The following is a 16,235-nucleotide window of genomic DNA, read 5'->3' as shown; positions in this document are numbered from 1 at the left end:
GACTGGACACACATAGTTCTTAAATATATTTTATAACTTTGACTGGTTGAGGCCTCATAAAACCGACCCAACTGAAGTGGTCAAGCTGTCCCTGTCCTTTTGTGGGTTGATCTCGCTGGCTGTGAGTTAGGTAATGATCATCAGATGCAAGTGTCAGTTTTTACTCAATTTTGGCAGCAACCTTTATCATGGGAGGTAAATGCTCTTAGCATGTGGGTGCTGTACAAGGACTAGAAGTTGGTGAGAGGGGCTATGCACTCAGATGCTTGTCTCTCAGTGCCATCTGCTAGTACCATTCGAATACCCTACAGTTCTATGTCTTTCACTGAAAGAAAAACATTTTACAGTGAGCACAACAATCAGATTTTCAGAATAAGCATATAACAAGTGTTTCCAGCTCTTCCAAAGCATCTGAGAAAAAAGGCACTAGATTGTTTGGCTAAACTAAGTCCACACATTTTATGCTGTGAACAATCTCCACGACTTGTTTTATCGATCAGCATGAGGAATGTGATAACAAGTGTGTCTATTTTCTGGATAAAATGGAAAGGGACAACAACCATTTATATAACTTTCTGACGAATTGAGGGGGATTACAATTTGCAGATGCAAAACAAGAGCTCACCATAAGGAAGGCAGAGTATACCACTCTGCGGGCTGTAGGAATGATCTGTCCCCCACCGCGGTGCAAAGGCTCCTGTGCAATCACAGCATCCAGGATCTTGAACTTCACATTCCTGATCACTGAGAAAGAGACAAAGAAAGAGAATTCAGAGTTTAGTAATAGAGGGTGCATTTCAGGAAAGCACAGAATTGATTGATGCACTGTAAGCAGTTAATCAACCCCTAAGAGAGTGGCTATGGCCTTATTAGGATACAACTCTAGAACTGCAGCCTGTCTCTTGTCATCTAGGTTAAAATATATCCATATATCAGATTTATTGTTTTGTTTGCTGTCTCTTTGGGGAGACTTACCTTCAGACACAACAGGAAGTCAGGGGAAAGCCCACTAAAGTGAGAGGAAACCCCTCTTCTGTGTCAACTAAACAGGAGTTTGGATTGACAGATTTTCCCTTTTGATCCAGATTCATTGACAACTGTAACATTCTGGATTTCCTGTCTGTCTAAGTGATGATCAAGTAATGAAAAATGGGAGGGGGGGTGGGGGAATCTCCTTATTGGGGACATAGGCAGCAATAATATCCTGAAAGACGTTCTAGCTACTCCCCAATCTAAAACAAACAAAATATGTTCTGGCTACAAATACACTTTAACAAGCAATATAGGCATGCAGGTAAATATTTCAAAAAACTCTTAGGGAAAATTGTCAAGTCAGAGAAAATCTTTGATGCATCTATAAACTCATCAACGGTTACATTATCTAGAGCGGGGGTAGGGGAACTTGGCCCTCAAGCTGTAGTGGAATGACAAATTTCATGAGACATTGTAAGAGTCTGACAGCCACAGACATTACTCCAAGAGTCAAAGACATGAAAATGATTTGTATTTTGCTACAACTAGAGTGCCAAGGTTGCCTACCCCTGATCTAGAGCTCCCTGATGGGTCTGTCCTGTTAGGAATGTATGTACATCTTCATACACAGAGTAGTGCCCTGTAGTGAACAAGTGTGCTAATTATCCACTGTACTTGGTAAATGTAATCATTGTTTATCCCTACCCTAGCTAGATCATCAGAAGAATGCTAATTCGTGCCAGAGGCCTTTTTGCATTCTTTTGTTCCCAAATTTTAAGATTCTGTACATAGGATCAATTTTTTAAAACTAGAATACGATTTTATTTCCTTTTTCTAATACTCACGTTCATCACAGAGAGGCCCCTCTCTTGTACCCCATTGGAATCCTTGAACTATACTGTCCTTTACTGAACTCAGCAGAGCTTTGTCCACCTGAAAAAAAAAATTGTTGTGAATGTGTTTGCAGGGTGATGTACATAAACAAATATCAAAATTTATTATATACAGATAAAGCAGAGGTAGGACAGTATGAAAATTCTGCTGATCATCTGGAGTGTGTATTTGCAATAGAGGGGCTATTTTAAAAGAAAAAGTACAGAAGGATCATCTGATAGTTTACTGAAAATTACTTACTTTAACCTGTTTACAATAGGTTAAAGTAAAATATAATAAACTTAAACAAGTTAGATGAGAGAATATTGTTATTTCAAAGTGGACACATACAGTGCCTTGAAAAAGTATTCAAACCCCTTGAAATTTTCCACATTTTGTCACAATTTATGTTACAACCAAAAATGTAAATGTATTTTATTGGGATTTTATGTGCTAGACCAACACAAAGTGACACATGATTGTGAAGTGGAAGGAAACTGATAAATGGTTTTCAATTTTTTTTTACAAATAAATATCTGAAAAGTGTGGTGTGTATTTGTATTCAACCCCCTCTACTCCGATACCCCTAACTAAAATCGAATGGAAGTCACCTAATTAGTAAATAGAGTCCACCTGTGTGTAATTTAATCTCAGTATAAATACAGCTGTTCTGTAAAGCCCTCAGAAGTTTGTTAGAGAACCTTTAGTGAACAAACAGCATCACGAAGGCAAGGGAATACACCAGACACTTCAGGGATAAAATTGTGGAGAAGTTTTAAGTAGGGTTAGGTGATAAAAAATGTATCACAAGCTTTGAACATTATATGGAGCACTGCTCAACCCATCATTCGAAAATGGAAAGAGTATGACACAACTGCAAACCTACCAAGACATGGCCGTCCACCTAAACTGACAGGCCGGGCAAGGAGAGCATTAATCAGAGAAGCAGCCAAGAGGCCCATGGTAACTCTGGAGGAGCTGCAGAGATCCACAGCTCAGGTGGGAGAATCTGTCCACAGGACAACTATTAGTCATCCACTCCACAAATCTGGCCTTTATGGAAGAGTGGCAAGAAGAAAGCCATTGTTGAAAGGAAGCCATAAGATGTCCCATTTGCAAGAAGCCATGTGGGGGACACTGCAAACATGTGGAAGAAGGTGTTCTGGTCAGATGAGACCAAAATCAACCTTTTTGGCCTAAAAGCAAAACGCTATGTGTGGCGGAAAACTAAAACTGCACATCACTCTGAATACACCATCCCCACCATGAAAACATGGTGGTGGCAGCTTTATGTTGTGTGGATTATTTTCTTTAGCAGGGACAGGGAAGCTGGTCAGAGTTATTGGGAAGATGGATGGAGCCAAACACAGGGAAATCTTAGAAGAAAACCTGAGACTTGAGACTGGGGCGGAGGTTCACCTTCCAGCAGAACAAGGACCCTAAACATACAGCCAGAGCTACAATGGAATGGTTTAGATTAAAGAAAATTCCTGTGTTAGAATGACACAGTCAAAGTCCAAACCTAAATCTAATAGAGAATCTGTGGCAAGACTTGAAAATTGCTGTTTACAGACACTCTCCATCCAATCTGACAGAGCTTGAGCTAATTTTCAAAAAAAAAATTCAGTCTCTCGATGTGCAAAGCAGGTGTATACATACCCAAAATGACTTGCAGTTGTAATTGGAGCGAAAAGGTGGTTCTACAAAGTATTGACTCAGGGGGGCTGAATACATATGCACACCACACTTTTAAGATATTTGTTTGTGAAAAATTTTGAAAACCATTTATCATTTTTCTTTACACTTCACAATTATGTGCCACTTTGTGTTCGTCTATCACATAAAATCTCAATAAAATACATTTACATTTTTGGTTGTAACAAAATGTGGAAAACTTCAAGGGGTATGAATATTTTTTTCAAGGCACTGTACTGGCAGACAAAAGATGGACACTAATAGGCATTGATGAGGGCGCTCCTTGGTTGAACTTTTAGTAAACGTTGGGCTCAAGGAAGATTTAGCTAAAAATTACCTTAAAGTGGAACTGAACTCTATAAGATGTCCTCAAAAAAGGCAGGCAGAAGCAAAGGACTGGTCATCAATACTACCTTTCTTATTACCGGAGCTGATCTTTCCCCATTACTGATTAGCCATACCTTGTTCTGCACTATGTCTCTATATGGAGGCAGCCATCCTTATACAGGCAGATCTTTGATTCCTCATGTCAGAGCCTCCAGCAAGGAGAAAAATGGGTAGTAGTGATTAGGGATGTAACGATATTGCCGCTATCGCGGTATCACGGTGGTTCACATGGCCCGATATCGTCGTGGTGGGTGCACGGTCTGGCCGCCGTCTTTGTGTCTCATCGGCTCCTGTCTGACACTCACCTCTATGCTGCAGTGCTTACTGGCCGAGCCGAGGCGAGCGGCTGCCAGTTGGTTTGGAGCAGTGTGGGTGGGCGGGCTTGTGGGGCGGAGGCAGAGCCAGCGCAGGAGAGCGGCGGACTGGGCGGAGCAGAGCCATGCTTCCAGGCAGGCACCACGGCAAACCAGTGACACTGGACCGCAGGTGAGTAATGTGTAAACAGGGCCGCCATCAGGGGGGTACAGGCAGTGTGTAAGGGGCCTGAGCTTCCCCCCCCCCCCGCATTGTGCCGGGGGGGGTTGCTGTTTTGGTGTTGTGTTGGCAGGGTTTGTGGGAGAGACAGAGAGCCGCCGTGATAGTGATACATGTCACCAGCTTTCCCCCGTGTGGCACCTGCAAGTGAGATGAAAGCATCTTTCACCAGTCCAGCTCGCCTACAAGTTACAACACTGCTCCCCACAAGTAAAACCTGGACACTTGCTCCGCTCCATTTAGTTCCCTGCTGAGGCAGAGCCTGCTTTTCAAAGATAGTTAAGTATTATCTGATTGGGCAGCACTCGGGCATGGGGGTGTAGTCAGTTGCTCAATGAGGGAAGTGGCCCCAGCCTTGCAGGTGCATGAAGTAGAATCGAGATTGCAGTGTGGAGGGAAGTCACTGACAGAGTTATGGGTGTGCAGCAAGGTGCTGCTGCTGTGCTGCCTGTACTTTTGATTGGACTCCTCTAATGGGACACAGACACCAGACAAGCTGCCATAATGGAGTTGCATTGTGAAAATGGCTGGGGTTGATTCTGGGTGGAGAAAAGATCCCCACCCAGAATTATCCCCAGCCATTTTCACAATGAAACTCCATCATCCTCATCCAGGCCAGATTCTTCCTTCCCTTTGCACAATGTATTCCAATTCCTGCCCAGAATCTATCCCTCTCCAGGAATTTTTGGACGGGGATGAGGATACAATGTGGAAAGGGATGGATGAATCTGGCCTGGGTGGGGATGAAGATGATGGAGTAGCATTGTGAAAATGGATGAGGATGATTCTGAGTTGGGATGAGAGTTACATAGTGAAGAGGCTCTCCACAATGTAACTCTCATCTCCACTCAGAATCATCCTCATCCATTTTCACAATGCGGCATGCCACTCCATCATCCTCATCCCCACCCACTATATCGCAATAAATATCGTACCGTGAGGTCAATATCGAAATTGTATCGTACCGTGAGATTTTGATATCGTTACATCCCTAGTAGTGATACCACCAGATCTTACTACAAATCTAGTGAGACTAGCAGTCAGCGGCAGCAGTGCCCTAGATCTCATACAGTAGATTATACAGAGATGAGGCTACATGTACAGTAGTAACTAAGCGGCCAGGCATACCAGGAAGTGTACTGCTATATTTTAGGAGAAATTCAAGACAATTCAGGGTAATGTTTATGCACAATTAACACTTCAAGATGTTACTTATAACATAGCAAAAGTTCAGTTCCACTTTAATGTGAGTGGTATTAATACAAGAGTTTCTGATAATGGTAAGATCTTAACACACCAAAGGATGCTTAACAGTTTGACCTATGTTCTGATCATATAAACAATGCACTTTGTGGGTTAGAGAGGTGTACTGGTTTTATTTTATAAATGTATCCACAAAGATCTGTTAATGTGTACATAAAGTATCTATATATAACCTACATTTTTTTTTTTTATTTAGTTCCTCTGAGTCTTCCTTACCAAAAATTACTTTGTTTTGCTGTTGCTTGTCATTCCTCTACATTTAACACACATGGTTGCAGACAGACACATACCTCAGATGGCAGAGTATCATCTACCAAGATGTTAGGTCCAGTAGTGTCTGGCCCAAAAGCCCAGATAGAACGGGCAGCCAGCAAATCCCAATCATATTTGGTCTGGAAAAATTCTCCTAGTTTCTTCCTGTTGATCAGGACGATAAATGGTTAGAAAGAACAGCAGCTAGTCATGTAGTGCCACTCCTAAAAATGCAATTTCAGATGCATGCAGGAGTTAAAGTGGAAGCTTAGTCAAAACTAACGCTAAAACTACACTCTGCCACATTCTAAGCCTAATCCATTTAGCCCTGTAAAGAAAATAAAATCACTATACTTACCTGTTCTGCAGCCGATCTGGACTGGTCTCCAGGGGCAGGTGCTGTGTGCAAGAGAGAACAGACAATGACTGTGAAATGCCCAGGAAGGGACGTCACCCATAGACTTACTATGGTGCTTCTGTTGTCAGCTGCCTCTCCTGCACAATCCCTCACACTATGAAGCCACCGCTGACAGCTCAGGATGGGACCAGACCAGAGCGGCTGCAGAACAGGTAAGTATAGCGATTTTTTCTTTACAGGGATAGATAGATTAGAATGTGGCTGCAAATAGGTTTACGAGTTAGTTAGGTTTTGACTAAACTTCCACTTTAACTTGAAGTACGACTTCTGCAATACCACATTTAACCAATAGATGGAACTAAAGCTCAACACTGAAACTGCTTGTGGCAAAGTAATGACATTCAAAAATATCTGTGAGTTTCTATTTTTCCCCCCACCTCGAAAATCGTTTTAATCAGTAGAAATTGCAGAACTCTTAAAATATATTTGTAAATGATGAAAGAACAGCGATGCAGGAATAATCTCCCCTTCATCCAATACAGAACTCACCTGTTCCAAGAAATCTGCACAACTTCATTTTCAATGTCTTCAGCCAGCCCTTTCTCCAGTGGTTCTGCAATCATTGTGATCTTATTCCTTCACACAAGAGGATACATGTCAGCCATAAGCAAGAGTCAATATGTTCAAGATGAGAACAAAACAGCAGTTCTTACTATGACTAGGGACCAGAGATACTGACAAAAATGTTGATGAAAAAGCTACCAAACAGCCAGGACACAAGGTTTACACATAAATACTGAAATAGCAATCCTTACTTCTTATTAGGTGTCTCAGCAAAGCACTTCAATGACGAGGTTTCCACAACAGTCTCACAAAATGTCACCACGGGATCCGCCACCTGTAGGGCCAGTAAAGTTATCATTGATCTCAAAGAGAACCTTACGTCAGACCATTCATCTCAACAGCCTCCCAGTATATTATATGTGCATTAAACCTATTCAGGTATGTTGTCTATACAAGGGAGGCTTTTACAGATATCAAAAAGCTCTGAAACTGCTGCTGGGCACCGCCATCTTGGATGTGAAATCAGCAGCCCCAGCAGAGCAGTCGCTCCAGTGACACACTATAGTATTTTCCTTCTCTCCAACCTCAGCAACCCTGGAGTGGGTCTTAAACACGCACGGAGCTCAGAATAGGAGAGGAAGAAGCCATACAAAGGAGCCTCTCAGTTGTGCCGCAGTACTCCTGTTCTAAAATGGAACATGCTGATAGGAGAGGGCAGAATGACTGAAATATAAGCTCATCAGTCAACAGCTTTTCCTTTCACTGTCCAGTTACAGGCTAGGGAAGGTACAAGACCTGTAGATGTTACTTAACTGCATTAGAGGAAGATCAGGTATTTTGCCCAGCCAGATAAAGTTTTGTGGCATGGTAGGGCTGTGTAAATCTCAGGACTAGATGAAAGGAAACAAATCTTTTGGTAGGTAGCTCCCTTATATATATATATATATATATATATATATATATATATATATATATATATATATATATATATATATATATATATTTCATTGGTGTAGTTAGCGGTTTGCCTGGAGTTCATATTTAGGGCTGTTGGTGGAAATCTTTTTAAAACAATGTTTTTGGCATTCAAATGCAAGCTTGATGCCTGTTCTGATGACATAAATCTAAAAGCTACGTATTCATCCATCAGGCAAAGGAAAGAACACAAACAAACTTAAGAGAAAACAGGTACGGCCTGGTAAACATTTTAATTTGCTCCTATAAGAAACAAACAATTTATTTGTAATGACCACACTCACCTTAATGTCAATTTCTGAATACATCTTGCGGAGGTCGTGCATGACACAGTCTAAGTACAGCTCTCCAGTACCCAGAATGACGTGCTCCCCAGACTCCTCCACCTAGACACATGTATAAAGTTACTGCAGTAAAGAATGTATTATACAGGAGCAACACTGTATGACTCAAGAGTTCAGTCCCTAAATTTCCAGTGCTGACCCTCTAAAAAAAAAACATTCTCAGTGGTGTCCACCACGTCAGGTAAGCTTCTTCTAATAACTACTTCAAATGGTGGAAACCATCAACAGAATTAGTCACTGTGACAGACTCACAGTAGACACAGCCAATGACATATATTAGAAAGACAAGTTACCTTGGTGGTGAGTGAAGGGTAACTCTTGTTGACTTTTCTTAATCCATCTAACATCTTTGGCAACTCTGAGGGGTTCACAGGCTCCACAGCAATTTTAATGACTGACGTGGTGTTGAACTTCAATGGCCGGAAAATCTGAGCCTAGAAAGACAAAATGTACAGAATGTTACCATGCTGATTGCTTTTGGTTTGCAATATTACATATTCCAGAACAAAATAACTATATTCAAAGTGTAACTTGAGCCAAATCTTTCTTTTCTTTCAATTTTGGATAGTGAGCGAAGGGTTAGAACCTTTGTCTGATTTTTATTGCTGTCTCATTGCATACATTTTTTTTTTACAATCCTCTTCCAGAGACGCAACAGGAAGTAAAAATCTCCTTAAAATTTGTTGAAATTTTATCTATGACACACATCGCTGCTGAAAGTCTTCTCTGCTAATGCTCTGAGACAATCTTAACATTTGCATTTTTTACCAAGTTATAAATGGTCCTAAAGAGTACTCTACACATGGATACTATTGGTCAGGATGGTGGCATGTTGATCAGCTTTCCATTATGTTGATGCAACTGAAAACCCGTTTAACCACTTGCGGACAGCCCGTCTGCAATGTACTGCAGATGGGCAGCCTGCACAGACAAAGTGAGGTACCCATATGTCCCCCCCCCCCCGGCTGTGAATGAACACAGTGGGAGCTTGTCCAGCAAGTCCTGGTCAATGGTTCACGGCCGGGAACTGCTGATCAACTGTTTGAAATCACTGTATGTCACTGGCGAGGTCAGTGGCAGTAGGTCAGTTACCCCCCAGCATCAGTTAGTGTCCGATTGCCCACCCTATCGAAGTCCCATTATAAGTCGCAGATCACCGCCACTAGTAGTATAAAAAAAGAAAAAAAATTTGAGTATATAAAACACACACACCATAGTTTGTAGGCACTATAACTTTCACACGAACCAATGAATTTACACTAATTGCGATTTTTTTTTCTACCAAGCCATGTAGCAGAATACATTTTTGGACCAAAATTTATGAAGAAATTTTTCTTTGATTTTAAATGGAAACATTTTTTGGACTTTGTTTATATCGCAAAAAATAAAAATCCCAGTGGTGATCAAGAACCACCAAAAGAAAGCTCTATTTGTGAGAAAAAAAAATGGTATAAACTTAGTTTGGTTACAGCATTATGTGACCCCGCAATTACCAGTTAGAGTAACGCAGTGCTAAATAGCAAAAAAATGGCCTGGTCATGAAAGGGGTAAAATCTTTCAGAGCGCAAGTGGTTAAATAAGCCAAACTCAGCCTCATATTTACCTCTTCATTGCCCCGTGGTTCAGTTATTGTGGCAGTCTTCACAATTGGCTGGTCCACTCCCTCAATAAGAACCCAGTTTCCAGCTGGCACTCTGTTCACTTCAATCTGATACCTGTGAAGAACAGAACACACCTCTTGTAGGATGAAGAATGCAAAAAATCTCACAATGTAACAGTGTTGGAAGCTAAGTCTCTTGCCAGCAGTGAGGCCTAGGTATAAAACTGAACAGGTGTTACTGGATAACAAATGATCAGAGAAGGATACATGCTACATATCTGCAGAGGTTATGATATACTAAATTACTAAGCATATTAAGTTAGATAAATGTACCTAGTTTAAAATATATTTATTAGGTTAACACATTACAAATAACATGCAGATGTAACCCTTACAGATATTTATTACTTCTCACAGAGATCACAGTTGCCCCCCCCCCCCCCCCCCCCCGACAATGCCTTAATCTGAATTTCTCTCCAGAAGAACAGAGCCATCTGTTCATGCAAAATCCTGGTTCAGCATCTTCCTCCTGGACTGGAGATGGAGATGCTGGCTCAAGGATACCACAATCATGTAAATTCTGGTGTCTGTGAGGCATGTTCACAAATGTCAGACATTGATCAGCACCTGCTGAAGCCTCCCTCCTTGTGACTTCATACAATGAACAATTTGACTGATCACTGGGGAAAAAAAAGATTGAGTAAATGCTTCCTCCAACCTTCAATAGACTAATGACAACATCTCAGCCTAGGCAAAGTAACTAAACTGGAAAACTAGGAGTGCTTTTTAATGATAAAAACTGCTTATACAGTTACTGTATATTGTGACATGCCAGGAATTTATTCAAGTCTTGTTTATAAGGAGCCACATTAACTTTTCATGGAAAGAAGCAGGTGTGTTTAGTCTACATGGCCCAAAACAGAGAATGCATGCAAGTTGAAGGTTTATTTTTGTGGACTCACCTGGCCACGGACACCCACAATCTTCCCACAGTGCAGACCTGGGAGTCCTCTTCATCTTCTAAAGTGTAATTTTCCCCCAACACTTTTACTGCCTGCCCAGCATGAATAGTGCCACTCAACACCCGGCCAAAGGCATGGAACTGCACCCCGTCATCTGTACTGTACATCTTGGTGGTGTGACACATTAGAGGTCCCTAATACATACAGCAAAGACAATTACAGATCAGACAAAGCAGGTAGGAATATCATTCTTTAAAGTAGGACAATCTTTTCACACAAAACTATTGTGCACTCTTCTCTTACAACAAAACAAAACTACTTATATAGTAGATCACATTGTTTAAAATGTAATGCAGTGCAAAAAACAGGAATCTGGTGAAGGGACAGATTTTGTAAAATGTATGCACAATTTCTGAACCCAAATGAAGACATTTAGAGCTTTGAGATTCAAGATGGGACAGATGTCTTCTTTGGGTTTGGGAACAGTGAACAAAAGCTGGAGTAAAACTCCTGAAACAGTTCCAATAGGGTTCAATGGAGATCTGTCAATCTGTGCGGAGGTGAGAAACTGAAGAGGGGGCAGGGAGTGAAACTCCAGTTTGTAGCCCTGAGATAGTACAATGTAAAGTAGTAAGTGTACAGATTGTATAACAGTGTAAATTTGCTGTCCCCTCAAAATAACTCAACACACAGCCATTAATGTCTAAACCGCTGGCAACAAAAGTTAGTACACCCCCTAAGTGGAAATGCCCAAATTGGGCCAAATTAGCCACCTTCCCTCCCGTGTGTCATGTGACTCGTTAGTGTTACAAGGCCTCAGGTGTGAATGAGGAGCAGTTGCGTTAAATTTGGTGTTATCGCTCCGACTCTCTCATACTGCTCACTGGAGGTTCAACATGGCACCTCATGGCAAAGAACTCTGAGGAACTGAAAAAAAGAATTGTTGCTCTACCTAGGCCAGAAGAAGATTGCCAAGACCCTAAAACTGAGCTGCAGCATGATGGCGAAGACCATACAGCAGTTTAACAGGACAGGTTCCACTCTTAACAGGCCTCGCCATGGTCGACCAAAAGGAGTTGAGTGCACATGCTCAGCATCATATTCAGAGGTTGTCTTTGGGAAATAGACGTATGAGTGCTGCCAGAATTGCTCCAGAGGTTGAAGGGGTGCGGGGTCAGCCTGTCAGTGCTCAGACCATACAACGCACACTGCATCAAATCAAAATCTGGGGCTGTCGTCCCAGAAGGAAGCCTCTTCTAAAGATTACGCACAAAAAAGCCCACAAACAGTTTGTTGAAGACAAGCAGACTAAGGACATTGATTACTGGAACCCTTTCCTGTGGTCTGATGAGACCAAGATACATTTATTTGGTTCAGAAGGTGCCAAGCGTGCGTGGTGGCAACCAGGTGAGGAGTACAAAGACAAGTGTGTCCTGCCTACAGTCAAGCATGGTGGTGGGAGTGTCATGGTCTGGGACGGCATGAGTGCTGCCGGCACTGAGGAGCTACAGTTCATTAAGGGAACCATGAATGCGAACATATACTGTGACTTACTAAAGCAGATCATGATCCCCTCCCTTCAGAGACTGGGCCGCAGGGCAGTATTCCAACATGATAATGACCCTAAACTAACCTCCAAGACGACCACTGCCTTGCTAAAGAATCCGAGGGTAAAGGTAACAGACTGGCCAAGCATGTCTCCAGACCTATTGAGCATCTGTGCGGCATCCTCAAAATGGAAGGCGGAGGAGCGCAAGGTCTCTAACATCCACCAGCTCAGTGATGTCATCATGGAGGAGTGGAAGAGGACTCCAGTGGCAACCTGTGAAGCTCTGGTTTACTCCATGCCCAAGAGGGTTAAGGCAGTGCTGGAAAATAATGGTGGCCACACAAAATATTGACACTTTGGGCCCAATTTTGACATTTTCCCTTAGGGGTGTACTCACTTTTGTTGCTAGCGGGGTTAATGGCAGTGTGTTGAGTTATTTTGAGGAGACAGCAAATTTACACTGTTATACAAGCTGTACACTCACTACTTTACATTGTAGCAAAGTGTCATTTCTTCAGTGTTGTCACATGAAAAGATATAATAAAATATTTACAAAAAAGTAAGGGGTGTACTCACTTTTGTGAGATACTGTGTATATATATAAAGGAAAAAATGCCAGAAAAAATAGTTTAGTCTTTAACACAGCAGAGCTGAATTAAAGATGTCAATCTTTAAAGGACACTAACAAAAAAACTGAAGCATGCTGGTAATAGGAGGTTTTATCTTGGGCTGGCCTAGTGTTGAATCCTTCTGTTGGTGGCAGTATAACCAGAAGGTTAAAGACTTCCTGTGCCAATCAGTGACTGAGAAAGAAATAAGATTTTGGCATTGTGAGTTGCATTTATTTTTCTAAAGGTAGCATAAAGAAATTGACAAAAATAAATTCCAATGTCTGCAGCCAAATATTTTGCTGGTCAAGGCCACAGTATGCCCTGAAGGAAAATTGAGAGAAAGGCTTAGTGAATGTCTCTTGATGGCAGAAAAAAAATAATATACATAACACCAAGCTATACGCTGTAACACTGGACAGTCACCCTCCCTGTGCAATGTTCAGTGGCCTCCCTGCTTACTTTCATAAGGCAAGTCTGCATTCTGAGAACTTTTTCTTTTTGTTGCTGTGCCCATAACAGTGGAGATGTGGAACTTTGGGACATACAAAAGCATAGCACAAAGCATTATCTGAAGCTGCATTGTAAAATTGTTCTTAGCGTTCATGAAATGGAAGGATCATATGAACTCACATCTGAATCACACTGGCTCATTTCCTCTCCTAGGTCACAATCGATGCCTCCAGTATATGTGTGCTCAATCTTGGCTCTCGCACCACTCTTAGGTGAAGGGATGTGCTGGACACACATATCCACAAAACCTTTAGGTTGTGGAAGCAGGAAGAAAAAAGACAAATTAAGACAGCTACAGAGGAGAGCGAAAAATCTGCAACACCACCTGACCCTAGCCTGATAATAACAAACTGCCCACCAACCAACTGTCCCCAAAAATAACAATAAAATTGAGAAAATGAAGACTGAACAGCATATAAATATTAAAAACTATAAAAACCACAAATTTACGCTATATAGCCAAAGGTTTGTGGACACCTGATCATAACAGCTGTTACGTGTTTAAAACTATGTGGACACCCCTCCAAATTCTTCAGCTCAGATGTCTGGAGAAGAGGAACTTGAGTGTCCTGCACAGCGCTCTGGCCTCAACCATACTAAACACCTTTGTGATGAAATGGAATGCCAATTGCAAGCCAGATATTCTCATTCAGCATCAGTACCTGACCTCACAAATGGATACATTTCCCCACAGACACGCTTCAAAATGTTGTGGAAAGCCTTCCCATAAGAGTGAGGGCTGCTGAAGACCACAGTTTGTAATCAATTGTTAAACAGCCAGATGTCCACAACCGTTTTTCCATTTAGTATATACAAATCATGTGCAACCTTGGATTGAGCCAAAAATGCATACAGGATATACATAAATTGTATGATCCTGTGAGCTTACCTGTAAACTCTCCAAAAAAGCGGTTACATACAAGCCTCAGCAGAGGTCGGATGTTCAGTTTTAACTCCTCCTTGGTAAGGTGGATTCCCAGCTCCTCCAGGGTCTGAGGCAGAGTTGTGTCTACATCACCCACCACCTGCACAACGAAAATTAACAATGAATAAATCAGATCAATTTGCACCAGGACTAGAACCTACACATTTCAAACCCAACATACCTGGGCCAGGATCTTGTAAAGGGGTTCAAGGACAAACTCCACAAAACTGCGTTGTGAGCTGCTTGTTGGAGCTTTCTTGGTAAATTTTCGCCTTGAAAAATGGTAGAAAAAAATAACAATTTAGAAACAATTCGTAAGATGGAAATTTAGAAATAGTGATGCACACATGACCATACAATGCATGCAAGACCTTTAAAAGGTCTGCAATGTGTCCTGATTTGTTTAGAACAGATCTAATGAGGACCAAGTTGCAATGCACGCATATACAGGTGCATCTCATAAAATTAGAATATCATCAAAAAGTTAAATTTATTCCAGTAATTCAATTCAAAAAGTGAAACTCATTATATAGATGCGTTACACATACAAAGAGTGATATATTTTAAGCATTTTTAATTTTGATATATATGGCTTACAGCTATTTAAAACCCATAATTTAGTATCTCAGAAAATTAGAGTTTTACATAAGACCAATAAAAAAAAAAAAAAAAGAAGAAGATTTTTAATACAGAAATGTTGGCTTACTGCAAAGTATGTCCATGTACAGTATAGTATGCACTCAATACTTGGCCGGGCTCAGTGTGCATAAATTACTGCATCAATGAAGTGCTCCAGAATTTCCTGGTAGAGGGCTGCGCTGACTTTGGACTTGATAAAACACAGAGGACCAAACAATAGCAGATGACATGGCTCCCCAAATCATCACTGACTGTGGAAACTTCACACTGCTGGACCTCATGGAACTTGGATTCTGTGCCTCTTCACTCTTCCTCCAGAATCGGGGACTTTGATTTCCAAATGATGAAAAATTTTCCCATCAGTGATGATTTGGGAAGCCATGTCATCTGCTGGTGTTGGTCCACTGTGTTTTATCAAGTCCAAAGTCAGCGCAGCCCTCTACCAGGAAATTCCAGAGCCATTCATGCTTCCCTCTGCTGACCAGCTTTATGGAGATGCTGATTTCATTTTCCAGCAGGACTTGGCACCTGTCCACACTGCCAAAAGTACCAATACCTGGTTTAATGATCATAGTATCACTGTGCTTGATTGGCCAGCAGACTCACCTGACCTAAACCCCATAGAGAATCTGTGGGGTATTGTTAGGAGGAAGAGAAACACCAGACCCAACAATGCAAATGAGCTGAAGGCCGCTATTAAAGAAACCTGGGCTTCTATAACACCTCAGCAGTGCCACAGGCTGATCGCCTCCATTCCACCCCGCATTAATGCAGTAATTCATGCCAAAAGGAGCCCTGACCAAGTATTCCTTGCATACTATACTGTACATGACATACTTTTCACTAAGCCAACATTTCTGTATTAAATCATTTTATGTAATATTCAAATTTTCTGAGATACTAAATTTTGGGTTTTCACTAGCTGTAAACCATATTTATCCAAAATTAAAAGAAAGAAATGCTTGAAATATATCACTCCGTGTGTAACGCATCTATATAAAAAATGCACATGCTCAGATTGGTGTGTATTGCTAGTTTTTTTTCCGTTTTCTTGGTGGAGTGCATGTGATCAGCACAGGGCCAATCAGCACTGTCCAGACAGAGGATCTGGGGAGAATGAAAACTCCGTCCAAAGAATGATTTTCCAGAACTGGTCTGGCTTTTTTGGATGTTTTTTTGGCAAAGTCTAATCTGGCTTTTCTATTCTTCAGGCTTATGAATG

The 16,235-nt window shown here is 41.4% G+C and overlaps 1 protein-coding gene across 2 annotated transcripts in view; it reads right to left on the bottom strand.

The window, feature by feature from the left end:
• Nucleotides 1-16,235, bottom strand: part of EFTUD2 (elongation factor Tu GTP binding domain containing 2) — a 45,422-nt gene that overhangs the window by 2,964 nt on the left and 26,223 nt on the right. For both annotated transcript variants that reach the window (XM_082271395.1, XM_082271396.1), the window contains exons 13-24: nucleotides 14,556-14,646; nucleotides 14,339-14,474; nucleotides 13,570-13,697; nucleotides 10,780-10,973; nucleotides 9,821-9,932; nucleotides 8,511-8,651; nucleotides 8,158-8,259; nucleotides 7,150-7,232; nucleotides 6,884-6,970; nucleotides 6,015-6,141; nucleotides 1,818-1,905; nucleotides 626-744 (exon numbers count right to left, since the gene is read on the bottom strand). In XM_082271395.1, coding sequence (XP_082127521.1) covers nucleotides 626-744; nucleotides 1,818-1,905; nucleotides 6,015-6,141; nucleotides 6,884-6,970; nucleotides 7,150-7,232; nucleotides 8,158-8,259; nucleotides 8,511-8,651; nucleotides 9,821-9,932; nucleotides 10,780-10,973; nucleotides 13,570-13,697; nucleotides 14,339-14,474; nucleotides 14,556-14,646 — 1,408 coding nt within the window. The remainder of the gene's footprint in view (nucleotides 1-625; nucleotides 745-1,817; nucleotides 1,906-6,014; nucleotides 6,142-6,883; nucleotides 6,971-7,149; nucleotides 7,233-8,157; nucleotides 8,260-8,510; nucleotides 8,652-9,820; nucleotides 9,933-10,779; nucleotides 10,974-13,569; nucleotides 13,698-14,338; nucleotides 14,475-14,555; nucleotides 14,647-16,235) is intronic.

Source organism: Pelophylax lessonae, assembly GCF_965119305.1.
Source record: "Pelophylax lessonae genome assembly, chromosome: 11".
NCBI lineage: Eukaryota > Metazoa > Chordata > Amphibia > Anura > Ranidae > Pelophylax > Pelophylax lessonae.
The sequence above is the reverse complement of the archived record's forward strand: the minus strand, read 5'-3'. Positions and strand labels throughout refer to the sequence as shown.